The sequence below is a fragment of the Corvus brachyrhynchos genome, unplaced genomic scaffold (genome assembly GCF_000691975.1).
Source record: "Corvus brachyrhynchos isolate BGI_N302 unplaced genomic scaffold, ASM69197v1 scaffold115, whole genome shotgun sequence".
NCBI classification, from domain to species: Eukaryota; Metazoa; Chordata; class Aves; order Passeriformes; family Corvidae; genus Corvus; species Corvus brachyrhynchos.
Window position 1 is genome coordinate 19,323,172 of NW_008239553.1, and position 26,963 is coordinate 19,350,134.

At 35.5% G+C, this 26,963-nt stretch overlaps 1 protein-coding gene across 1 annotated transcript in view; it reads right to left on the minus strand.

The window, feature by feature from the left end:
• HEATR5A (HEAT repeat containing 5A) overlaps nt 1-26,963 on the minus strand; it is a 65,106-nt gene that overhangs the window by 37,389 nt on the left and 754 nt on the right. Inside the window, 12 exon segments of the mRNA XM_008639571.2 lie at nt 505-657; nt 1,504-1,615; nt 3,980-4,230; nt 4,930-5,085; nt 6,199-6,454; nt 9,121-9,281; nt 11,272-11,443; nt 11,706-11,855; nt 12,372-12,480; nt 15,261-15,472; nt 16,486-16,733; nt 18,213-18,296. Of these exon segments, the coding sequence (XP_008637793.1) occupies nt 505-657; nt 1,504-1,615; nt 3,980-4,230; nt 4,930-5,085; nt 6,199-6,454; nt 9,121-9,281; nt 11,272-11,443; nt 11,706-11,855; nt 12,372-12,480; nt 15,261-15,472; nt 16,486-16,611 (1,858 nt within the window). The 5' untranslated portion in view covers nt 16,612-16,733; nt 18,213-18,296.

A 26,963-nucleotide genomic window follows, 5' to 3' on the forward strand; every position in this document is an offset into this window, starting at 1 on the left:
CTCTTTCCTGGCAGAGAATCCCAACTACCTGATCGTAATCTTTACCCAAATCCTTCCACTCTCACAAACACGTTTGAATGACTCACCAGTTCTATTTTGCTTATAGTAAGTTACCTAGTAGGAAACAGAACCACTATTTGCCACATATAATAGACTGGATAAACAACAGAACATACCCTGCTTTGGGTCTTCAGTCATTATTGTGATTTGCTTGCTAAACAAGAGAAGCAACCTTCCTGATTATTATTTATTGCTTGAAAAGCAACTGATTAGAAGGAGGAGAGGAAAAACTCTCTTGGTTTGTTTGTTTTTTCTTTTTTTAGAAAAATGAAACATATATTTATATGTAAATATTGGTATGTAAGCATGTATGTTGGGGAATGAATATAGCCTTTACCAGCTAGTGAAAAAAAATCAGTATGAAATGTCCTTGTTCTTTCAGAAGGAAAATTAACTAAGAGACCAATTATAAATAGGCAGAGAAAGACAGTAAATCCTGCTTACCACTGAGAGCACCAGCACGACCTTCCAGTGTTACTTGCCAGGTAAATGAATCTCCTCGTGTCTTCTCTGTCTCTAGGTCTTTAGGAGATGACGGAAAGATGCACTTCCACAGTAACAGCATTCGTGGCAGATGATGTTGGACAACTGCAGGACCTGTAAATGTTGACAGCTGTCATGCCAATGCAAGGATTAATAAAACTAAACCGTCTTTCATTCTTTTTTTTTTCTGTGTTTGTAAAATCTTTACAGCAGTAAACAAAACCTTATGCTACTTTCTCAGCCTTCTCATATGTAATTTCTCAAATGTTTACTGTTTTGGTACTTCATTTTCATATGTAACTACCCACTGACACATTTACTAGTATGTTACCAAACCAACTACAATCTCTGTTTTACTAAGTATAGACCCTGTGGATCACCAGCATAGAAGAGATGTAATGATCAATAGTAATGTTCAGAAAAGCAAGCATAAGAAAAAAATGGAAGTTGTTGGGCAGAAATAACACCTGAAAACATGGCAAGTGCCTTAAAAATATTACCAAAGCCAATAAAATACATTCTTTATTAGCAATTTACTGATTACAGTCAATAATCTGACCATTAATATATATCAGAAAGTTCTGTAAGATTTCAAATGCCTGACAAGATGGAAATACAAATGATTAGCTCATTTTTTGCTGTGACAACTATTTAAAAATTCTTCTATGAATGACCACTAGGACATTTGGTTAGATTCACTTTGAAATTTATCATCTACATTTAATTAATAGCAGTCCCACTCCAATCCCTATTTCTCAGACATTGCTCCCAATGAACTAAAAAGCAAATTTGAAAGAAATAACAACATTTTGATCTCAGAAAGGTTTTCTAAAATATTTCAACATTTGGGTTTTTAAGAATTATTGTGCAGCAGTAAACTAGACAAAACCTCCAACTACAAATCAGACAGAACACTGAACACCTTAATGTAGATAAAGAAAAATTGTAGAAAGCTACTACCTAATGTCATGAGAGCAGCTATCAAGAGCCATCCAGCCTGCATTCGCTGCAGTGAAATGCGACTGTTCTGAGATGCACAACACAACAAATCCTCTGCTACTGTCATGATTACCTTCAAAGTAAAAGAGAAAAACAGAGCATCACATTTTGGTAACTACCAATTTTTTTTTTTAATACTATTTGGTATAATACTTAATCCTATTTTCTTGCGCCCAGATAGAATGTCATCTTCCTCTTACACTATGGCAATAAATCAGGCTCATGAAGTTGCAATTCCTGACTTCAGTACTAGTCTGGGATGGCTTAAAACAGTTCTGTGGAGTACTAGGTAAGTTACTTTGCTGCTTTGTACTCTCTCTTTTATCAGCAGTAAAATCACAACTGCTAATTCCCACAGGAATATGCATTGGAAGGATAGAAGTGTTCTGATACTCTATTTATGCCACAATGTATGCACATCTATGACTTACAGCTCAAAAGAAGGGGTGAGAGTGGTAATGATCTTTCTATCCTTGTTTCAGAATAAAGCCTATTGTTCTTTCTGACCATTTTTCAAATCAACAAATGGTATGACAAATAAATTAAAATAGTATAGTTGGAATTAATCCTATTTTAGCTGCTCCAGAATAACTGCACGTGCACACTACGGGCTAAATGCAAGGTGACTCCGCTTGTTACCAAAACATAAGCTACCTGGAACTTACGTGGAGGAACACACCTTGTGCTCATGCACAATTACCACAGTATGGCTACAAATGCTGTAAGTATTCTGCATATAGTTTGCTTCAATTATGTTTCACATATGCTAAAACATATTTCTTACGACTTGCATTATGTCCAGTCTCCAAAACAAACTGCTCATAAATCAGTATTGCAAGTAAGAAGTGTCATTATCAAAAGTATCATTAAAAGCTTCAGTATAGAAAACATCCTTCTATAATTTTTTTTCACACTTAAAATGTCATGAAAGTTTGTTTCACCAATGTTTGAGATTTTTACACTTCCAAAACTTCATGTGAAGTCTTTTTTCCAATCTGAAAATATTAGTTTCCCCAATTCCATAATGCTACCAGGTGGTTGTAAAAGAAGAAATGTATTTGTATACATTCCAGATACAGTTAATACATTTGATTCTAAAATAAACATTTTAAAATTATACTACTAAAAAATCACTAACAACTTAGTATACTTAAACTACCTGTAAAACATACATGCTAGAAAGGACATAATTTAATGATTTCTGACAATTTTTCTCTCTGTGTACTAGGAGGAATGCCTTGTATTTGAAGGATTTTTTAAAACTGAATTATAAGCAATAGCACTGAATGTCAAATACATATAAACTCACTAATTATTTTCTTTAGGTTCCACCTGCAACTCTAACTGCTCTCTCAAAGGAAAATCCATTAATATAAAACAGCTTCTCTACAGATCATTATTATCTATGTTTGATACTTCCTTCTCAAAACTGCTCTATTTAACACTGGTCTTTTTCTGCTCCTCAGAAGAGGAGCTAGTCTGGAATCTGGCAGTGTTCCTAGGAGAGAGCAGAAAAGGGCTTTTGTCAACTGTTCTGCTCTTCCCCCTGCCACCATAGTACAGAATACAGTGTTCCTCCCATATTTTTTTCTGTGCCCTCCCATACCTCCTCCCTAGTCCTATCTCATCCTATTATAATCTTCTAAAAGAAATCTTTGTTAAGACTTATGTTTCTCTGTTAAACAGAAACTTCAGCTCTGCTTAGGTGTAGAGTATTTGAATGGCACTTCTTATCTATATAAGTGGGCAAACTACATTCATTTTGTTCTCTCTGCATGATCTTTCAGCAATCACAAGGAAAAGTTCATCACTCAGGACTCTGAATGTCCAGAATGTTCTTAATGTTCATTGACTCTGAAACAGTCTTTTTCAGAAGAGAGAATGTTTCTACATTATGCGAAGAATTAACATGTACTGCTGACATTTGTAATGCACCATAGTTTTCCAAATATGAGTAACTCAATGGATAAAATTCTAATGAAGATGGAAACAGCTCCTTTTCCTGGTCTTTATTTGTATGGCTGCATATCTTTAAAACTTCAGAGCACAGCATATCCTACCTGCACTAGTGAGGAGGGTTGCATCTTAGACTGTGTTAATGCAGTAAGTTGGTTCCTGTACAACAAAGGGTAAGTGTGTATCTGTTGGACTTGACCAAAGATTTTCAAGATAGTACATAATCGCAGTTATTGCTGTACGCACTGACTAACCTGTACACTTGAGAGTCATTCCCAAGAAATGAGAATTTCGGATCCTGATACATGTGAGAAAAACACATGCTTATTTGAGTTATGGTATGCTTCAAAGCCCTCTTCTTGAGGAACCAAAGTATCTCATCAGTAACATCGGGTATTGTGATCATATCACAAAGAAAACATGTAAATACTGCTGCAAAAAAATATAAGAATGGCCTATATGTAAAGTATTCAGACCATACCTTCCCTTTTCCATGTGGAATTCCTAAAGGACAATGTTTTACTGCACCCAGCAAAGCAGCAACAGCAAAACTATAGCCAGTTACTGCTTCTGGGCAGGATTTCAATGCACTAAGACGTTCAATGCAACGATCCAACAGCAGGGACGCATAGGAGGGCAATGCTACTGCAATACAGCGCAAACACCAAGCTGCTGTTAGTCTCACTGAAATACTGGGATGAAGAATGACAGAAATTACTGCTTCCAGAACTCCTGAAAAATAAAATGCATAAACACACTTAAGAAAGAGGCAGATTGTCAAACAAGCGAAAATGTATATACAGGACTGGCAAACATAACGCTATCCAATTTCTATACTTCTCTTGAAAAAGTACTATTGTTTTTTATTTTGAAGTAATTGTAACAAATTTAAATAATTATGCTCTTTTTAGAAAAATTTATCCTGGATGAAAAGTAACATTATGGAGAAAACCTAACATATTACAGTTATCCCCCAATATGCATAGAAAATATCTGTACGCTTCTATAAGGAAGCAGAAATCCATGCCATGGATGCAGCTAAATGAAAACAATAAAGGTACCCAGCTCAATCAGACTGTTTATTATAAACATTATGAAGTGTTGGACCTTAAAAGCAATCCTTAACGGAATTAAATTTGATGAGGATGATTTTTTTTTAATTAACATTCTTGTACAGGTTAGGAAAGATACAGAACTCTTTGGGCAATGTCAGAAATTTTCCTACAGCAATAAGGCAGCCAACTTTCCCTCCTTCCCCCTTTTTAAAGTTTATTGGAAGACTACAGAAAATAACACAAGAACTATGGAGGATTCTGGTATGGAGACTGAGCACCAGAAGAATAGCCATAAGAAATCAAAGAAGATCACAGTGAACAAACAAATATAAATTTAATTTGTACTCTGGTTCACAAAATAATTCAGGGCTTGTACCTGCACTGGAGTCTTGCAGTAACGGTGCTGCTGTAGTTCCTAAGCCATGAATGAGACTTCCAAGTTCCTGAAGTGCACACACAAGCACGTGCTGACTTACTGTTACATCTGTTGTATTAATTTTTGTTTCCAAGTTACCGTCAGTCATTGCAGCATCTGATAACACAATACAAGAAAATCACCATGAAATCATACCAAAATCAAACAGATGGGAGAAAGGTTTTTGCCAACAGAGGTTGTTTGTATTACTAAATAAGCTTCTACCATTACCATTTTTGTTTCCATAAAGGGTTACCTTCACTGAGACAAGTACATTTCTTTTACTAAAAGGATGGCGTAGTAACCTCTGTGAGCGCAAGAGTATAGATAAATGGAAACTACCAAATTGCTTATCTTTACATGATGGGGAACAGTAGTAAGTAAGAAGTGCGTTATCATCTGCCCCACCAACAATAACTTGAAGAAGACATGCTTTGATATAACTTGCCAGATTTTACTGCACTGTAGGAAAGAAGAAAGGGAAGAAAAGAATGAAATCTTGCAAGAGCAAGCAAGAAGGCGGAGAGGTGGAACGAAGAAGAAGGGAAAAATATGATGTTTTTTGAAAGTTTATCTTCTGCGACACTAATGTTTACATCTGTTTAGACACAAAACATTCCGATATTTAAATCAGATACAATATGCAGCTGTACACCAGAGGACAACTCCTTATGTCCAGGATTCTCCTTCTTCTCCTCCAGAAGGCCAGTGGTGGAAGATCAGCGGCTTTTTCTGGAAGCAGTGTACAAGACCTTATCATGCAAGAGATCTGTTTTCTCTAGGAGAAATGCTCATTTGTCGATTAGGAACAAATGCTTCTTTTTTGAACCTTCAGCATGTCAACTGCTTTGAACAGGAAGGCAGGATCTGACTAGACATGTGTTATCTGCCAACCTAACTTACTTTACAATATTGTCTCTATATTATTACTGCAATTATTTTATTTGTTAATGGTTAAATTAAAATGGTAAATGGTACATTTGCCATTTTGGAGCGTTACAAAATCTGTATATACTTGTGTGGGTACACACATACAAAACCACAGACACACATAAGCAAATAACCAGCCCAAGCTAAAAACAAAGCAGTCCATCAAAAGCCCTCTACATTATCATGGTAATAAATCAGCACTATATACTCTATTTCTGCAGTCTCTGGATTAGGTAGTTGGACAATCACTTAAAAAAGGAAAAACAGAGGCCCAAATGGATAATCTTGTTAGACCCATACCCACAACTTTCTTCAGTTTCCAGATGGCCTGACAAATCTCCTTGGCAGCTGCAATCTGAGCCTTTTCCCCAAGCAGGCCTCCTACTGTAGCTCGAAGGATGAATGAAACACAGCGGCGACAGCCGATAACATCCGTTGGACTCTGAATAGCCTTAGGGTGAGACTGAGACACAAGATCTAGAATATGTGATAGGAAGGCAGAGAAGTTCCTTTCAAGCCATTGTGCTCCTAATGTAGAGACAAATACTACATATGCCTGGAAGAGATTTGAAAAGAAACATATTTTAGGGCAAAATATCTGGAAAATCACTGCTAACTATCCTACATACATATTTTTTTAAGTCTTCACATTGCCACAACTAGAACACGAAACTGAAATGATTTATACATTTATGCATCCATAAATCACATATATTCTCATTTTTAGGTATCTGCAATATTTTATATCTATATCTATATATTATTTTTAAAAATAATTTAAATTACTATCCAAACTGTTATGGGTCTCTTCCAACTCAGCACATTCTGTGATTCTGCACTAGTAATATTGCAGCCTGCTTTAAAGGACTGTAAGTTATTTCTAGTTGCTTGCCCATGTCATCTCATTCCAGAGTATGAGAAATGGCAGTTTACCCTGCACAGGCACTTGTTATGTAAAACACTGTGTTTGGTCTCACTGAACAAGAGCTTCCAGCTATTTAACATTCTGCACATGGAACCCAAATTTAATGTATGAATGCATTTTAAGGACTACTATGTTACAAAACTATAACCCATAACCCAGAGAAAATAACCCATTGGTTATTAAAGGGTCTGAATCAGGGAACATTTGCAGGCCCCAGACACTGTTCTTCAACCCAATGAATTTTAATTGTTTGCCTTGCAATGGAGGTACCATAAAAAGATTATGTTTGTCACCACAAAGAGAAAGAATGCGGAATCACTTTACAAATCTAATTCCCACAAGACCATTTATTTTGCCACATAATAAGCTCCCCTACAATTGCCTTCCATGTGCATATGTTGGATTTTTTAAATGAATAGATCAAGAAAATGGAATACAAAAAAAAAGAGAATATGCAAACGAACACACAAAATTCCTCATAAGAAAGTTCACAATTATTGCTTATATCCACCAATTTCTATATTTGCCTCATACATACTTTGTCTTGTGTCTAACATAAACAACAAAATTACTCATGTAGAAGAAAGGGAACTATTGTAGACAAAATAATTATACTATAGATCCTGTTAGCAGCTTATTGTTCTTGACAAATACTACTTAGGTTTCATTATGCATCAGTACATTACTCTGGTTTTACAGATTTGAAAACTGAAGAATTTAACAGGATAGACTTGTGAAGAGTCTGCCACGGCTTCATTTTAAACTCTGTCTTCAACAAATATAAAATCTTCCATATGTAAGAAGTCATCTTCAGAGACTTTCTTATTTTTAAATTTCATAATAACCTGCCATCACTAATTAATACATTTTATAACTGCAAGTGTTTTCTACTCACACGCACTGATAAATTCACAATTTTCCAAGCTTTTTTTACAGAAACATTGCACTATTTAAACTGTTCTGGTACAGTTTGAGTGTACCATCTGTCACAGGTACTACTGCGTTAACATAGAAATGCATGAAAAAAGAGACAACTTCCAAAAACCAGTACAAATAGTCAAAACATTGGACTGAGATACCTGATATATTCCTGGAAAACTAATAAAACTACCCTGTCTATAGAAAAAAAAAAAAAGAGAATATGCAAACAAACACACAAAATTCCTCATAAGAAAGTTCACAATTATTGCTTATATCCACCAATTTCTGTATTTGCCTCATACATACTTTGTCTTGTGTCTAACATAAACAACAAAATTACTCATGTAGAAGAAAGGGAACCCTAGGAACCCTAGGAATCTCTGGCATGCATTTTCTAGGCAAATAGCTGTCAACATATTATTGTTCCCCAGCTTTTCTGTTCTCTCTGCCAAAAGTTAATGCTTCCACTCAGCAAGACCTGAGCACAGAAGACAATTTGTGAGCACCTTCTAGCTGTTTCACTGCAAAATCTGGCAGCTTGTATTAGAAATTCAAGCTAATTTAAAGATCCTTTGCACTGCAGAAGTTGAAATGTACTGACAAACTGCCTTACTGGCAAAGGTGGTTAATCATATAGCTGTGGGATTGTAACATACTGAAATAATCACAGCTGTTGAATACATAAATGTTCATCATGACCTTTAGTCTTGATTCACAGGTTTCACATTTGAATATCTACAATTTAGCATGTTTACATTTAAGACAATATTTAGAGGATGAAGCCAAGCTGATATTATGTGAAAATTTTATACTGTTTTTACGAGCGTGCACTATATGGCCTGACTTCAGTCCTGTTCAGTTAACAAGATTCTATGCTTTGAGCATCCTGGAACACAGCAAAAGAGATGCTGGGTTTTTTCCACTAAATTATGTTTTCCTTACTTTTCATGCACTTACTCAAAGCAGAACCATCCTTTCAGAACTAGACTTGGAATTCTCTATAGAGAAGGAAAATATTTCAAACTCAAACATTTCTTGTAACTTCTCCCTTTAATTTTCAGACATAAGGAAATAAGTTCTAAATTAAAAATTTGAGGAATTTATTTATACCACTCATTTGAAATTCATATCATGTGAAGCTTTCACAAGTAGGACATATTTAGTTTTTAAAATTTCAAACTCTCGGGTAAACAATAAACAACATCAGAAATCTCTTCTTTTCCTTCCAGCGTGACTCAAGAAGTAAATCCTTATTTTCAAGTATATACATTTCATTACAGATACAAAAAAAGGATGAAAGAAGATACATATGCAGAGCAAAGCAATGATACAAATGTTTAGCAATCTCAGAAAATCATAACTGATGTAATCCAAACCTGGGTGACTCCAACTCTAACATCTCTGCTGACTGAACTGGTCCCTTTCAACATATCGCCACTGGCTCGTAGAAATCCACAACTTCCACGAAGAAATCCAGTTCCCAATAGCTCCATCACATCTTCCAAAGAGATTCTGCGGAAGTTATGCTTGGTGGATGCTAAGAATAGATGTAAATCTTTAGAGGAACAGTTCTAAAATCTTGCTACATTTAAAAGTAGAGAGTTTCAACTCTCTTAATTTTAGTAAAAATAATTTGCACAAACTCAGTAGCACAATCAAATCTAAATACTGTTTGAGCATTAACTTCACAACAGAAACTAAGACATTTTAGCACTCAGTGCTCCAGCAAAGCACAGTCTCTCTCAAGTTTTCCTGCAATAAGTACCTTTAAGTAGTTTAAGCCATTACTTAATATGCATACTTTTTCCCATCCTCAGCATTTACCATCTATGCTCCCTCTGCAAAAAGGTCTATAAGGTATACCCCTACCACCCACAGTTTCATGAAAGCTTTGGTTCTGACACATTCCAGCTTACCAGCAAAGACAACCTCTATTCCAAACTACACACAGGGCAGATACCTCTCTGCTACACTTAGCCAGGTAAGGGCATAACTACAGGTTCTCTTAGAAAAAAAATCAACTCACCTTAACTTTAAGATAGCTCTCTAAAAGAGTGAGAATAATAAAATATGCTTACAATTGTCTAGGAAAATTATTTATCCCCCATTCCTATTCCAATTTCAACACTTTATTTCTTGAAAGAAAGTTCTTCTAAAATACATGCTGGGACATGTATGTGTAAACTTAGCATGATGAGATCACACTGTGCAAACAAAGTGACCTAAAATTTTCACTGCATTTTTCATTCTCTTTCAAGGACTGAAATGAGAAAAGGAGTAAGAGAATTTGAGATAAACACGTCCAGAAAAAAAAATTAAACAAAACCCCCTCAATATCAGCAGGTTATCAGTTACAATGCACAAATTTCAGGACTACAAATTTCTTCATGTACTGCTCCCTCCACCTCTCTGACAGCTCCTTCTAGTCCCCATCTAGCTTCTGCCCCACTTAGCTCTAACTTCTTTCTAACTAAAAATAACTAAAATAAGGACAAAACTCCTTGAAATACCCAACCAAATAATTTATAAGCTTCTTATTTTAGAGCTTCAGAAATAGCAAGTACATTGCTTACATAGATTAAAGAAAACTAATGAGTCTATAAAGAGGTCAGAATATTATATTATTTTACTGAGAAAAAGATAAATGCTGATTTTTTTCTGTAACACAGTAATTCTCTCCAAAAGATTCTCAGGGAAATACTTTGTAAACAAAGACTTCAGAGTCTACAATGCAAATACAGAGCCTCAAGTATTCTGAAAAACAGTAAGTTGGGCTTAAAGGCATGTCATTTTGTCATTTGCTGCTTATTGCATTGAAGGCCTTCTTTGTTGCCATTAAAGGCAGAACAAACAGTCTGAATCACACTTATCCTGCACCCTGTTACATTTTGCTTAGATTACAGTTAGATATTTAGCTTGGGGCTTCTAAGACTAAAACCACTCAGTCTGAATCACACAAAGTATTGGAAATGATAACTTTGTGCCAGGATGCTTCAGTTAGCTCGAGTACTGTCTGTCAGAAAAAACTGTTACATGGCTGTTGCTGCAAACAGAACTGCCTGCTAATTTCTGCTTCTGATCATATTTATACTGCTATCCATTGACAATCCAGATGTTGCATTGATTACTGCAGAAAAACAGCTTGAAGGTATCCTTAACGTTTTAGTTTGACAGAGAGACAGCCTCAAATCTTAGTTGTTTCTACACTGCTTAAATTAATCTTGCTTTTAAATTCCTGAAGTTACTAATTTCTCACCATACAGTAACAATCTCATAGTGGAGAAAAAGTTTTACCAAGTACTTTTCATTATTAATTATTTTATAAAGATAGATAGATAGATAAATAGACAGATAGACGCAACCAAAAGCACAGCAGTTCACAAGAAAAAAGACCAAACCAGAGACAAGAACAGTCGAAAGAAGCTTATAATGTGATTTTACTTCAGGCTTCAAGAAAACTTGAGAGCTTCTTATCATCTCACAGATTTTTACAGATGAAGAATCAGCAAAGAAAGTACATACTTTACCTGTTGTCTGCTTAGATGTTAGAGCTCTAGCCAATATTGTGCCTAAAAGTTTTGAAACTGCTAATCGTACATCATAATTGGAACCTTCAAAGGATTTAAAACATAAGGTAACAACACTATCCAGGTCTGTACTCCACATAAATACCGCTTCATTCTGAAGTTCAAGAAGACACTAGACAAAAAAAGGGAAATAAAAGTGTTTTGACATGGAAAAGCACTCAGTAAAAATTTTTGTTTGCTCCATGATACACTGAGTTCTCCCTAACAAAATAAGCACTTTGCTTCATACTAAAATGACTTGAATTTTTTCTGCCAAGTTAATATTAAAGAAACACAGATAAGCAAACAATGTATTTACTTCTGTGCTCATCAATCATTAGAACAGAATTTTATGTTTCAGGGAGCTACTAAAAACAGCTCATGGAGCAGTTTACCTTTGCAGCAGCACAGCGGACAGCCATGGATCGATCTGTCAAACACGATCGGGCAGCTTTGTAAATATCTCTATGACAGGGGATAGCAGCAGCTCCTAAACCATTTAATATATTTTGCAAACTGAGCATGATTTCATAACGACCTTGAGACTGAAAAATGAAGAAGAGAAATGTTAAAGCTTTGTAACCCTAAGTTCTTTGGAACTACAAAACGCCAACTACTGAAATAGGTAAAAAATGGTTGAGTCTTTTAGAGATCTATTTATACCGAAATAAGTTAAAGCAGGTAACTTGCCCTAAAACCCTATAAGCAAATGAAAATAGGAATTCTATGTTCTATCAAAAAGTAGTAATTACAACTATAAAATTCAAAACATAAAGTATGAGCTATAGAAAAAAAGTTCTCATTAATAATGCAATTAAATTTTCTAATTTATCAAGAAATTTCATGAGTTCAGATTAAGAAAGCTGTGATCCGTCCTTTTATAGTCATAATCAATTAACTCTAGTACTTCTTTAGAATTTAGACACTGATTTTTATCTGAATTTTCACAATTTTTTTTTGTATTTTGGTATCATGCATTTTCTCTTATTCATTCGTCCAGCTACCAACAGTAAAAATCCTTCTATTTTTCCAATCATTTTTTAAACATGCTGTTCCAATACCTCTGCATTCTTCATTGCTTTAAGCACATTCCCAACGGTGTCAGTAAAACTGTTTCCCAAAATTCTTCCCAATTTTTTGTATAAATAGCCCAAGCATACCACCGCAGCACTAAAACAAAAGCAAATCCAAAGATGCGTGAAAATGGATGCAGTTAAGAGATGAAAGGGATTAAGACGACTGAAGTAATCAATGGGCAAACAGCAAAATAACTAAACAGGATGTCCCAAAAATGTAAGTGGATCATCAAAAGGGAAAAAAAAATTGTTTGTATGTGGCACATAACCTCTAGAAGAAATGCAGATATGAGGGTTACTAAAGTAACTTGGATAATACAAGAATTCAGGTAATACAGTCTTCCAGTACATTTTACAATAGGAATACAGTTTTCATATCCACTTTTAAACCTTAACATTAATTTCATGCTCTGTGTCATGCCGCAGCAGATGCTGCCAGAAGTAGCCAGGGACAGGTTTACTTACAACTTGATGGTTGACTGTAGACTGCAAATGGTCTAGTAATTCCAATTCTGTCATTATTATATAACAATACATAACAAGGGAATACCTTGAAGGAAATAAAACTATAAACCCATGTCCTTTTCACTGTAGACAGATGCTGAATTTAGCATCCATGTGAAATACTTGACAACTGGGTTCTGTGTACTCATTGGCCTCTCCTTTAGCAAAGGCAAAAAATGCTAATATTGAGAAAAAAAAATATCAAGAAATAAAGAAATAGCTGCCTAATAAAAAAGCATTTTCCTTTCAATAATTAGTTAGTGAAAACACTTGGGTTTTGTATTGACTGATCTGTAACTAAACCAATTGATTTCATGAATACAAGGAGAAAAAGAATTGTATGTTTTATCAGCTTTCAGTTCTTTTCCAGACCTACTTAAATAAGCAGACATTGCTCAGCATCCCCTTCAACAAAACAAGATTTTTCTTATTCCCCACCTGAATTCAAGTTCCACATACATAATTTTAAATTCTCATACCGAATATATTCTTAATTTAAAAAATACATTTAATATAAAAAAAACCCTACACGGTAAGAAAAACAAATCTAGTACCTTCTATCTCTTCTCATACCAAAATACTACTTTCATTAAAAACCCATTTTTTGCTATTGCTTTTATCCAACTCAGTACACACCAACAGTTTGGATTTAAATTTTGTTCATGGTGTGCCTGGGCATAAAATTAGTATTTTCCCATTTCACTGCTAAATTGAGTAACTGATGGTTACAGGTACTCTCCTTTATAAAGTAATAAAGCTGCATTCATGCTGCATGACCTGTTTATCTGATTTGGTATAGCATTCACATCATGCTGAATTTTAGTAGCAAATGAGCACCTAACTAAGGTTGTGTTTAAAATGCTTGCCTAAAACATTTCCATCTTCCACCTACAGGAAAGAAGAAAAGTGATCAATTATGAGATAAGAGACCAATTCACTGGAATCTGTATTTAAAGGAGTTCCCAGGTGTATCAACATATTGTGAACACTGATGGTGGAAGTGTTGCTATGAGACAACATGGGCATGCATGCTAAATATGGACAGATGGCAAACAAAGACAACACTTTAATCAAGATCAAAACAACAACAACAAAAAAAGCAGTTTTCTACACTGAACACCAAGTAGTTCACATATTTGCAGCCTAGGATGAAAGATTTTACTCAATAAACAGATCTGTAGTTCCAATTATTTTCTGTAGCCTGTTGTTTCCGTGTCAATTCTATCAGATATCCCTTTACCAAAACTTTATTGAAGAAAATCGTATTTTACAGTTCTCTTTTTCTCCATCTCTTTTTCCCTTTCCTCACTACTGCTTGCATACCCAGGAACACTCTGAACATGGCCACATCTCTCTCTCTCTCTCTCCCCCAGCTACTACTCTGCATTCTGGCTTTGATTATCTCCCATTTCTGCTTCACTGCCAATGGCCTCCCCCATCCCTCCTTGCTGTGCTGATGTCACCCCACTTCCTCCAGTGTGGCACATTGCAGCTGAAGCAGGAAGGCCTGCAGAGCTCTGTCCCACATGACAACTCACCTATACTGTTAATGCAAATCACTGGTAAGAATATAGCATAGCAGTAATTTGCTTTGCAAGACTAAGACCCTTTATAACAAACTTACTCTTAACTCAAAAGACTGCACAAGAGGTCAATTGGAACAAGAAGGAAACAAAAAAAAAAGGTATTAGAAAGTACAACTGACTCCTTGCAAAACCTGTTTTCAGGAATCTTTACTTGTGTTGTCAGAAACAGGTTTAGCACATGAAGTAAATGATGAAGAGAGATTCTACTCTGCTGTCAATACCGTATCATTAATGCACAAGGATGTTTTACTATCTCTCCTTTAATTTAATTCACTATAGTGAGAGCTGTGCATAATTCAGGAATGAACGTCATTCATAACATTTCTGCACATAAAGATCTGGCTTCACATTCTGAAGTAACAGTCCATGTTTCTCTGCTCTGTTGGTTATGCTTTAGGTATTTAGTAACAAACATTGCAGGTGTTTCTAACTATATCCGGTTTCCCAGCTGGATTAAGAAATGTACTCAGTACCTGTCTTTTGTACCTGGAGTAGTACTTGTCTGTTTTAGTGCTCTTCTCAGCACTATTATTACCTTCTCCTTGTTTTTTAAGCACCTGCCCTCTCATAACTGTTATCCACTGTTGGTATTCTCCCTGGCCTGATTTTCAATTGTCTGTCTGGAGACCACCAGGTACCTTCCTGATGCACACATACAACATGGACTACCAGCACAATCTTTGTTTTATTATGTATTTTATGGCAGTGAACTCAGATGCATTTCACCACTTAAATCTGTCTCGTTATTACTGGACTTGAAGCTTGAGGGTAAAAAAGCACTTACAGTTTTGTAGGCAGATAACTTGGTGAGTCATCTTTACTCCGAATGAGTTCATTGCATTTGTCAATTGTTTGGTAAACAGAAAAAGTGTCTCCAGTGCTATAAAGTACAGCTAAATTCTTGGCAAGAAGCCGTCTGGTAGGAGGTCCTGGTGAATTGTTTAATAAAGAAGTCAATTGTTCAACCAGTTTCTTCTGGTTTTCCCTTATGTCAGCCTGGAAATAAAATCAGTAACCAGTTAAAGTCCAGTTAAATTTAAAAGTGAGTTACAGATGATTAATGTAAATTATCTTTACTTTTCATTACTACCATTCTGATAATGACATGCTGAACTACAAATGAACATTTTATTGCATTTTTATACTTAAAGAAAATTTCAAGCAAGTGACTATTTTATTCTTCTTAAAAGACCCAACACTTTTTTTCAGAGCATGATTATTTCTAGTAGCATTTCAAGAGTATTTTCCTTTTGGCACTTCTATACTTAAATCTTTCTCAAACAAAGTTGCCTTTTCTTACTTTTTTTAAGTCTGCTTTAAAATAAAAGAATTCACAGATATATAGTAAGTTTAATAGCAAAGAACTTTAAAGAAGAAGCTGAGTTTCAAGAACTTGAGCATTAGAAAAGAAAGAACTTCCCTTAAAACAATCATCCAGAGTATTTTTTAAATACTCTTAAAAAAAAAAAAGTACCTGGCACTGTATTTCATTTACATATTTTCATCACCAATAACAACTCTTAAATAGCATTATTTTGGTTGGTTTACTCTTACTCTTACATGCCTACATAACCTATTCAATATCCTCTAAACAGTGAATCAAACAATTGGAGAGTTGGCTAGAAACAGATCTCTTACCATTTGACTAGGAAAATTTAAAAAAAAACAACAAAGAGATAGATGTTACTTTCCTGCTTGCTAGAGAAGCATCAAATAATTGTGCAACACTAGGTCGAAGCATTAGTGACATTCTTCATAATGGGGCTGCAAAATCTTGGAGTAATAATAAGAGTTAAAAAATAAAATTCCTTTCATTGGACAAGTGGCTCTGTCACTAGAAGGGCTGTGACCAAGAACTTAGAAAACTTAGAAAGCTGCTGCTAACACTGAATATACTTTCACTCCTTGTACATGCAAGACATGAGGCAAATAACGTTGCATATTGCTCTTTGATTTTAAACACAGTAACAAAAGGATAGGCTCTTCTTCTCAAGTCTCATTACACTTACTCTGCTAGTCACTGGTAAAAGTTTTTCCAAAAACTGTAACCATGCAAAAATAAACTCTGCTTTTTGAAATTCTCCAAGCTGGTTATACGCTTCTTCATTAAGTAGTAAACTGTGAGCTAACTCCATTCCTTGAAATTTTCCTCAAATCTCCCAACACCACAGAATGAAAAAAAATCCAACAGACTACCAGAACTTCATTAATCAGTTTTCTTCCTTGTTAATATCTGGCAAATTGGAAGTTTGAACACCTAAACAGAAAAAACAAAAAGTTAATAGAAAGTCAACAATTATATAATATGTAATACTCATGCTTGACTAAAAAGAAAATTTCAAAGGAAAGCCTAATATAAAAAGTAAATCATAGCAGTTTTATTTAGATGTCTTTAGTAATACCAAATGTTTTTAAAAATGAGATAATGGTATTGATGCAGTATGCCAGTTGAAGTTAAATATACTTCAGAGTATATCAGAGGGGTTCCCACTGAACAACTGATTTTCACCTTGTTTTGCATGAAGTGAGATTTTCTAGTCCTTGATCATATACTTGAAAGTAATGACCAACTGACCTCAAACATAATGACTTTGTTATCAAGAACAAAGTGTAGCAAAAGCTGCAACTAACAATTAACAAACTCCTGTTAATTATATTCACAAATATAAATGCTGACATATTATTGAAACACTTTAGATATTCTCAATGCCAAGCAAGGAAGAAAAAGCTTCCAGAATTTCATTGCTGAGAAAACCTCTAATAATCTCTTGGAAAAAAAACCCCAAACCCAAACTTGAAAAAAGACTGTTTCAAAACTCAAAGTTCAAAAGAAGTTATGTTTCACTTATCTCTCTGATTATTTTGGGAATTTCCACATTATTGATAAGCAAACCAAGATGAAAAATACTTCTAATGATATCTTCCCCCCCAATATCTAAATGCCATATAGCCTCAAAATACAAAATAGAATATTCTGTAGGCTTCACAATTAAAAACAGCCAGGGAGATTCTGGTAAAATGTCAACCATATTCTAAACTCCCAAGCAAGTTATCCTTTTCAGAGGTCACTAAGACTGCTGAACACAGTTTTTCCTATGCAGTAACAACATTATAGCGTAAAATGATCCGTCAAATAGTAGACGGGCAATATAAAGCATTGATAAATAATTCAGTACTCAGGTTGTCATCAAACACAGAGCAGAAGGTTACCTTTACCACTTTCTACACTTTTTTATGTAAAATGTACTCACAAAAAAAAAATTAGTCACATTTCATTTATTATAATGAATTGTCACTTCAAATCTACCTGAAATACCAAGCAGCTTGACAAGGCACCACACTATAAAATGGCAAGCAGATCTAAATATACATAGCACATTATACCTATACATATTTTGTCTACCTAGGTATGTAAAAGTTCCAAATTTACCACTTATCTCACTCCTAGAACACTCACAGAATTTAGTTCTATCCTCACATTTTTTGAAACATAGCAAAAAGAAGTAGGATTAAGTATAGAGTTTCATCACTGCTCAGCATGAAAATTATATATATATGTCACAAATGGTCCTTTTTTTCCTCACCCAAGGCCTGTTCTAACACCTACCATCTCTAAACCACCTACTAAACCACAGCAGCTTATCCAATTTACATACCCATCTCAGGACTACAACTCATAGTTGCTTTCCCTAACTGAAAAGATCAGTTTGTTGCCAGACACTGGCACTTAACTTACCTAGCAGATAAATTCTCTTCATTGTAAAAACTGTCTTTCTGCTGCTCCAGGCTTTTGGATCAAGGATGTTAAGAACTCGATTTTCTAAGAAAATAATTAATACAAAGAACAACGTTAGGAAAGACAGCACATAAGAAACAAGTGTCGTTTGTATACAAAACAAGAATTTCAAAGTCTTGCAATACCAACAATGTTTATTAAGTAATAGCTCACCAAAAAAGACTGGAGCTCCATGAATATTACCAGCTCTTTATGTGTTACATTTAAATTTGGCAGACCCACCATATGTGCCATACAACTGGGATCATTTAACTACTGAAATCACCTTTCATATTTCTGCTTCATTAACTCAGTTTAATTCTAAACCAGTAAAAAGGAAGTTCAAACAGCATAATAACCATAATAATTTTCTAGAAAGATTATCCAGCAATCAGCAGAACTCACAAAGGTGATTCAACTGTTCTGAAAAATTCATGTACAATACTATCAATACAAGACATGAGGATTATCAATCCATTCTCCTAGCCTCCAGATATAGTTTTAATATTAGAATTCATGGGCAAAAACATTTCCTTTCAAAACTCATTCAACATGAACTTATTCTGGCAGGACATGAAATACAGGTTGCATGCTATTTTAAAAGCATTCACTTTTCAATCACTCCTCAAAAGACTAACGCTGAAAACAAAGAAAAAGTACATGCAGACAGAGTAATCCAAATTTCTTTTTGCCTGGTGAACCAGTGTTCAGTCTGCTGAAGAAAAGGTTCAAGATGATGTAACAGCCTTCAAAAGGGAAGGTTACCAAGAACATGAAGACAGAGTCATTACTTTGTAATTAAAACAAGTGAGCTTCCCTCTTGACAGAAAAAAAAAAAAATTTCATTGTAAGGATTATCAGCCACTGGGACTTGTGTTGAGAAATTGCAGAACCTGCACCCTCAGGGGTTTCTACCACTTGACTGGACAAAGCCCTAAGCAACATCATCTCAAGTTATTATTGTAGCTTGTTTCTAAATGAAACACTTCAATTGTATAAGCACACATTTGCAAAACCAATTTAAATTTATTTATTTATTTTTAGCCTAAATTAAAGACAGAAAAAATGTTCTGGTGTAGTTGCTGATCTTTATAATGAACACCTGCTAACATGGCCAGAAACACTAGCATTTCTCAAAGAAAAGACTATTAGGGCTGAATTACAAAGACTGACTGCTTATTATGCAAGAATTAGTTTTTGTAGAAACAGAACTGTCCATACAGAACAAAAAAAAAAAAATCCCAGACCTGATCTTTCCACTGCTGGTCAACAAGCAAACCTTGATTCCATGAACCTGTACAGAAAGCAGTATACTCTCTACCCTATGCAAAAACCTTATTCCAAACACTTATTGAGGCTCCCTTCAATAAGCTCTAAGCCTGCACACCAGGGATAATTATGAAACTTCAGAAGTAATGATAAAAGAAGGGCACATGCATACAAACTTGGGAGAAGAAAGGCAAGAATGCAGGGCATTAAGTTCTACTGCAGCATACTGGTTTTGTAGAGAACACAGCAAAAGGCACAGTGCTCACAAGGCTACACAAAGCTGAACATGCGGATGAGCTGCATTTGATTAGTAACAAGTATGTCCTTGTTATGTATACAAGATATTTCCAGGCGATTTCTAAGTGCAGAAGAAAACATCCAACCCAAAGCCACACTGTCCAGACAGGTGGGACTCTGCTCTAACTGCAGGCGTGGCACAGCCACGCTCTGGGCTGGTCACGCACCAGGAAAGACTGAATGCTCTGTCAGCCACTGGAACTGCTGGGCCATCATCATGCACCAGTAAATTGATGCAAGTACAACCTAAGCATGTAAAGATGCACCTCTACTTACATGAAACCCATGTTTAGAAATGCTGAAATATTTGATAGTGCTTTTCCCCTGGTGTTATAATTTTGATGCTTCTCAATATGAAAAAGAAGTCTGGGGGAGAAAATGTAAAATTTAATTAAATGAGATGTATACTATGCCATTAACCAAAATAAAAAGGCATATGTGCCTGATGCAATCTTCATTTGCTAACCAGCATGATGCACCATCCTTTTGGTTTTGTCGTCAGGTAACTGAAGTAATTACAAGAATTACTTTCCCATCAGTACTACAAGAACAGATCAATCAAAGATCCCTCTTTTTTTCCTGTGAGCTAAGTTTATTTTACATTTATACTATGTTACAAAACAGGCACACAGACTTATTGGCCAAGGCAGAAGTTGTTCCTACTTACTACTAACAAAAAGTTTTTCATTTATCAACTGCCAATTTTACAAGCAGGATTGTTCAAGACTGGTCAGAAAAGAGCTCAGAAAAGCTCTTGGAGCAAGCACTAGATGGAATGCCACCCTGTAAATTGAAAGGAATAAAGGGTGAATCAAGCATTAAAAGGCAACAGCAAATGAATTTTTGAAGTTTCTGACAAACCACAATGAGAAAAAGGGACCTGTAATCTTCTTTAAATAAAGGTGAGTCATCCAGGGTAAGACTGATCTTAGTAACTGCCTTTAGCAATTGTCTTTCAAATATGATTACCAACAGACCACCCATGACAAAGTTATAACAGTAAAGAACCCAAATAGATCTGTTATGTGTATCAAGTTCATTCTGAGCTAGGTAATCTCCTCAGGCTTTAAAAGATGAGGGAAGCAGACCACAGACTGCTGTATATCTTTCACATGGAGTCTAAGTCAAAAATTGTAACATTACCACTGAAAAAGATATGAGCAGTAATGGCAACTTAGCGAATTTCACTCTTCCTTCCAACTAGTGGCATATTTTGCTTATGCACAAAAAAATAAGCAGTACCGAAAAAAAGTAATCTGCAATAAAGCAGACTCGTAACTGATCTCTCACTAAAAGATCAGCCTTTAAATTATGACTCATTATTTTAATGAAGATTGACACAAGTAATGGAAACTACCACACAAAATCAATTTTGTACTTAAAAATTCATTTCCTTTTAAAATTTTTCAAATTTGATCTCTGTTCCAGCAGTTTGCTTCCCTTTGCTGGGAACAAGTGCTGCTCAAACAGAAATTTCATCAACCCCAGTTCTCTGAGGATGATGCTCAGGTGAGGATCTAATGCACAATCTAGATGAGGGTCTAAGTACTTTACACCTACTTTGTAGTGAAGAAAATAAAGTGCCATTTACCTTACCTTAATAATAATTATTTATATTTTTCTAATTTCAAAAGTATTAACATAATTATGCACTAAATCTGATATAATAAACCTGTGGATTCAATTCTGTACCAATGACTAATCTAGCAGAGACACAAGTACATATTAGCCCTCTAAGAAACTACTGTTGTTACTCATTGACAGTAATGAGTAACAGTAAAAAAAGAATAATGGTAATGATTAAAATGAAAAATGACCAGTAATAATAACAACCAGTGTCCTCGTAACAGCTGCCATTGGGCAGACTACACAATCAATGCCATAACCATCCCACTGCTGAAAAACAGAGCTGAAGCACATTTGTTAGCTTCAAGCTGACCCTCACTGCACTGCAGGGGTATTTTAACTGACTTCAAATCCACATTATTTTAAAATTATTAATTAATAATAGATATTATTTATTAATAATACATAATTATTTATATAATAATTAATAAGATTTATTTTCATCTGCCTAACAAGTGAACCAATAAGTTTAAGAGAAAGCCTTCCAGCCTGACACATTTAATTCTAGCCATTAACAGTTGAGATCAGTGTTACTCCTGCAGCACTGTTTAAAAGTTTAATGGGATGATCGTTAGCAGTGCATCGGAGCTGACTGCATGGAGAGACATCGATGCTCAAACCTTTGTTACACCCCTGCACGTACCTGTCCAGTGTCTCCCAAACATAAACAAAACTCCTGCCCAGCTCCCTCGGACTTACTTCTGACAAGAGAAACTGAGTATGATGGTCTTTGCCAGCTGGGCGGAAAAACCTTAAAGCACCAGCCAAATGCAGCTATTACTGAATGAAACATAGACCAAAATCCAATAGTTACAGTGTACTGTTTATGCTAGTAGGCAAAAATAAAGAGGCCCCCAGGTCTGGAGAAGGCCAAAAGTGCAGGATCAAACTCCAGCAACTTCAAATGGGAGGTATGATTGCCCAGGAAACGAAGAATTTAGTTAGCTTTAGTTGTAATCTGGCTAAAATTTATAGCACACACAGAAAGAATCTAATTTAAATAAACAACAATTACAGAATCTCAGTCATTTCATAAGGAATGAAAAAGAACTAAAATTTCACCTTAAATGTGTTTGGAGTTTAGATACTTGAAATACATTGGAGTGGGAATATTCAAGAGATAAAGACATTTATAATTACGGGAAGGACAGACCAGCCTTTGTTTACTTACTCACTTCTACAAACTACTACCAACTAACTCACAGGAGCAAAGTCTGCCTCAACATCTTCAGTTAGAGAAGGCAAAGCTAAATAAAAGCATCAGTGTAAGTGAATCAGTACTTCCACATCCTTTGTGTGGCAGGATCCCCACCATTCAGCCAACTTGTACCTTTTTTCTACATACACAAACCTTAAATTTTTGCTCCACAGAGCTACATGAAGCAACAGCAGGTAACTGCTGGTCCCAACATAACAGTGACCCCTCTGTACATACTTTATGTTCAGTAGTGCTAATCACTCTAGGCCTTTCATTCAACCAAAAAAAAACCCAAAAAACTGGGAATTTCAGGTGCCCTTTTACTACTTTCTTGTATGTATTTTCAAAGAAACATAAAAGGAAATGTAGGAAATTTCGGCACCAGGACAAGAAGAGAGGGGAGGAAGAGACAAAGAGAACATTAACTCCCCTGAAGTCTGTTTCCTTAGCAGAAACACTGGTTTCTGCTGACATGTTTCACTGATTAAATACTTCATGAAGAGGATTAAGAAGAACTCATGAAACCAGAGCCCAGTCTTTCAATGCATACACACACATACTTGAATTTGTCACTGCCTGGTCTCATAAATTTAAACCAAATTACCCTTGGCATCAAAACTGACAAGTGGTTTTCATCCAAAATTAATATACAGCCATAAAGAAGCCAGGTATTTTGCAGTGTTACGTTACATTGGTCAGCAGTAGGGAAATTTGAAGCCAAGCACAGAGAAGATGGGACCAAAAGTGATGTTTGGCAGCAGTTTGCAAGAACAAGCCACAGGAGAAAGTCATCACAAGACCACAGCTTGGAGCACATGGAAAATAATACCAGGCCAGAGAGGAGAAGGTCCAAAATTTTAAGGCCTTTAAATCAAGCAGAACTGTAACTCTTAACACCAAATTTTGAGTCCATTATCATGTGAAAAACACAGCAAATAAATCTCACAGTTGAGTACTCATATGCTTTATTGTATATTCTACGGTATAAAGGGATTCAGTTTCCCTCACAGATCTTCCTTTTTAAATAAAAATATGTACATATTTGCATCACATGCTTAGCCCAAACAGCAAAAAGCAATGAAAAATCTGACTACGAGCAACAAAAAATAACAGATGATTGCAGAACCATCCACTTCCTCTAGTTATTGCTGAAGATTTCAGACTAGGACAACTTTCACTTATGTCATATTTTTGTATGCAATTATTCTGCTTAGAAACATGATTCTGAAATCATAGATGTCGCAACAAGACACTTTTCTTTCAGTCTTTCCTCTTAATAGTGCTCTGGATGAAGAAATTTGCCACAGGAAAGGTATGTGTCTATTCTCTCACCGAAAATTTGGTAGCATTTATGCAGGTATTCGTTAAAGATGCAATCCAAGTGCATCTCCACATATTGCATGCTCCACATATGTAGGTTGTGCAGTGCTCTCACAGTGTTTCAGGCTGTACTAAAGAACAAATATCATACAGCCCAAACAGCTACTTCCATTTGTGTTGCAAAACAAAGGGGTTATATTTTGATGTTTTGTGAACAATGATGCTCAAACAAAGCACTTGTTTACTCCCACAGGAACAGTTCCAAATGACTGGATTTCCTATCAGAATGCTTATCAAATGTTACTGATTTCCAAGTTTTGGAGGAATTACCCAGTATCTGAAAGAGCAATAAAGCTTAAAGGCAACAAAGGCCTAAGTGAAATCTATCAGAATCCTTGCTCTGGGCTTCCTGGGTTTAAAAATATTCACTCAAAGAATGTGACCACCCACAATCCTCATACATAACAGTGACAATGATAAGAACTACAACACAATATACATTTGCTGAAGTGTGAAGGAAATGACAAGACAATGTCTTCTAAGAATGCTGAATGATTTCTGTGAAGTTTTGAGGACAAAGCTTGACATAGTTAGAGAAAAATACCCTAAACAAAGTGCCTGAAAATGCAATAGCTGTTTTAGCAATGTAAAATGTTAAGGACATTTTAAAAAAACTTGGGAAGACATTCCTTCATTGTGTTTAAAAGCACATACACTTTGCTTTCATGTTTCTTATCATCACTTTAATTTTTATCTCCACATGAGAAGAATTATTCCAGGAAACGAAGAAACAGCAACATTCAGTTACTGAGAAATATTAACAGCCATTTCCTGAGCTCCACAGCGGGCAGTACTGGCACACTCTGACCCCTCTGGCCCTCACAACTCTTGAATATTATTTAGGTTCATTTCTGAAAGCTTCAGTCAAAAGATAAACTTGGCTCCATTATAGGGACCTCAGAACATCATTTTGTTTACAGTCAACCTGGCAAACTGCATATAAATAATTAACCAATGCTTCTAATAGTTGGAAAAACAGTACTATATCTGTTACTGACAAATTGAGTTTAAAACATTATCTTTTTCCCCAAAACTGGACTAAGTAAACTTCAAAAAGCAATAACTATCTTCAGTCTGAATAAAAATGCATAGAACGCTTTGGGTTTATTTCTTTGCAGATTTGAAACCTGGTGTGCTAGCAAGGCAAGTGCATGAAAACTACAGAAGTATAAACATCCACCTATAGAAATAATTTCAATATATGTCTGAACATAGCTTTAGTCCTGAGAATGTTGTAGATAATATTGTTTATCTAATATAGACAAAATATACCAAACTAAATATGCTGACACGGTGGGGGTTGTTTGTTTGGGGTTTTTTTGTCACAATGACAGAAGTTTCAGGAAATCAAATTATTTGGTAAAATGTTAAATTGACTTACACTAGGTGATATATATGCATTTGGATTATCCAAAGTGCAGGTTGATTTTAGCTACCAATTTTCTGTTAAGGTAAATGCTGAATCCAGCCTAGCTCAGCATTAAATTAAGCCACCAGGAATTTTTGTTGAACATGTACTGTAATCCCAGAAAAGTATACATATTTTTCCTGAAAATCACTACAGCTTTTATTATGATTAGACTTCAACTGCACTGAAACACTGACACGGAAATTTAGCAGCAGCAGCAGAAGCCCTCACAGATGCAAACTCTGCAGGAGACTTGTTTGGCAGATCAGAGATCGCTATCCGGTCACAAACCACTGACATACCTCACTGCAATGGTTCTTTCCCTAGGTATTTTACATGGCTGCTCCCCAAAGAAAACTCCAAAACAGCTCCAAAAATGTAACTGCCTAGAGGTTTCAAGCCTTTTTGGTCTGCACTGTAGATATAGATATACTGTGTGTCTTTTTAAAGATTCTGCTAGCTGAACCCAGTAAAACCTATAAAGGTAAAAGCTGAATGGAACAAACATCCCACAACCTGAAAATGTTTTTGTTAGAAGGTGTTTTTAATCTCCTGCCTCATTAGGATGTTCTGAATCTTAAAACAGATCATCCTGCATTAATAACGTTTTTGATGTGTTGGCATACAACACCATGAACTAGTCAGTAAGTTAGCTACTTTACTGACTACAAAAACAATCCTATGTTCAATAATCAAGCACAAGTTGTCGATGTATGGCTAGACTTAGTGTAACATTAAACTGGCTTCTTCCCCCCACCTCCTTTTCATTGTGTCAAACCATCAGGAAAAGAAATCCAAGCTCCATTCAGCATACAACCAGAAGTAATCTATCTTCTGGGTCTCAATTGTTATTTCATACATGAATAGAGAATATTACACATCATGTAGCAAAACACTAAAGCATACAATATAGCTTGACTGTTTCTGAAGACAGGGAAAATATTTCTGGCATGTGAGACTAAAATAAATGTACAGTTCATAGTCACAACTGCAAACACCTAATCTTACTAAATCAAACCCCAAACTCAAAGAAACACTACAAATAATGAATCCAAAACTCAAAAGATATCGAATTTCACTTACAGAAGCACAGAGCTGGACTCACCTTAACTTTTATCTGCCTTCCTCATCTCCTATCATCCTTCTACCCGTATCTCAATAAATTTTACTCTTAACTAAACTTACAACACTTATTACTCTCCCGCATTCAGAAATGTCAACGCTAATATAACTCTACAGGTCTTGCATCCCTGTGCAAGGTTTTTACCAGTTATATGGTGTAAACTTAATCATTATCCTATCCAGACAACCAAGAATTCAAACTGCAAAAGCTTACAATAACATTTCCAGATATCAGAACGACCAATATTGCCACCCCTCCCCAAATATTCTTAAGTACCAAAATTTATAAGAAAATACAAAATCAGACTCCAAAATCATGGAACCTCGGTACAAGTGAATGCCAAACCCCTGCCTGCAGCCTCAGAATCCGTATCGCCCGCACCAGGCAAACACCCCCGCCCGCCCACCCCCC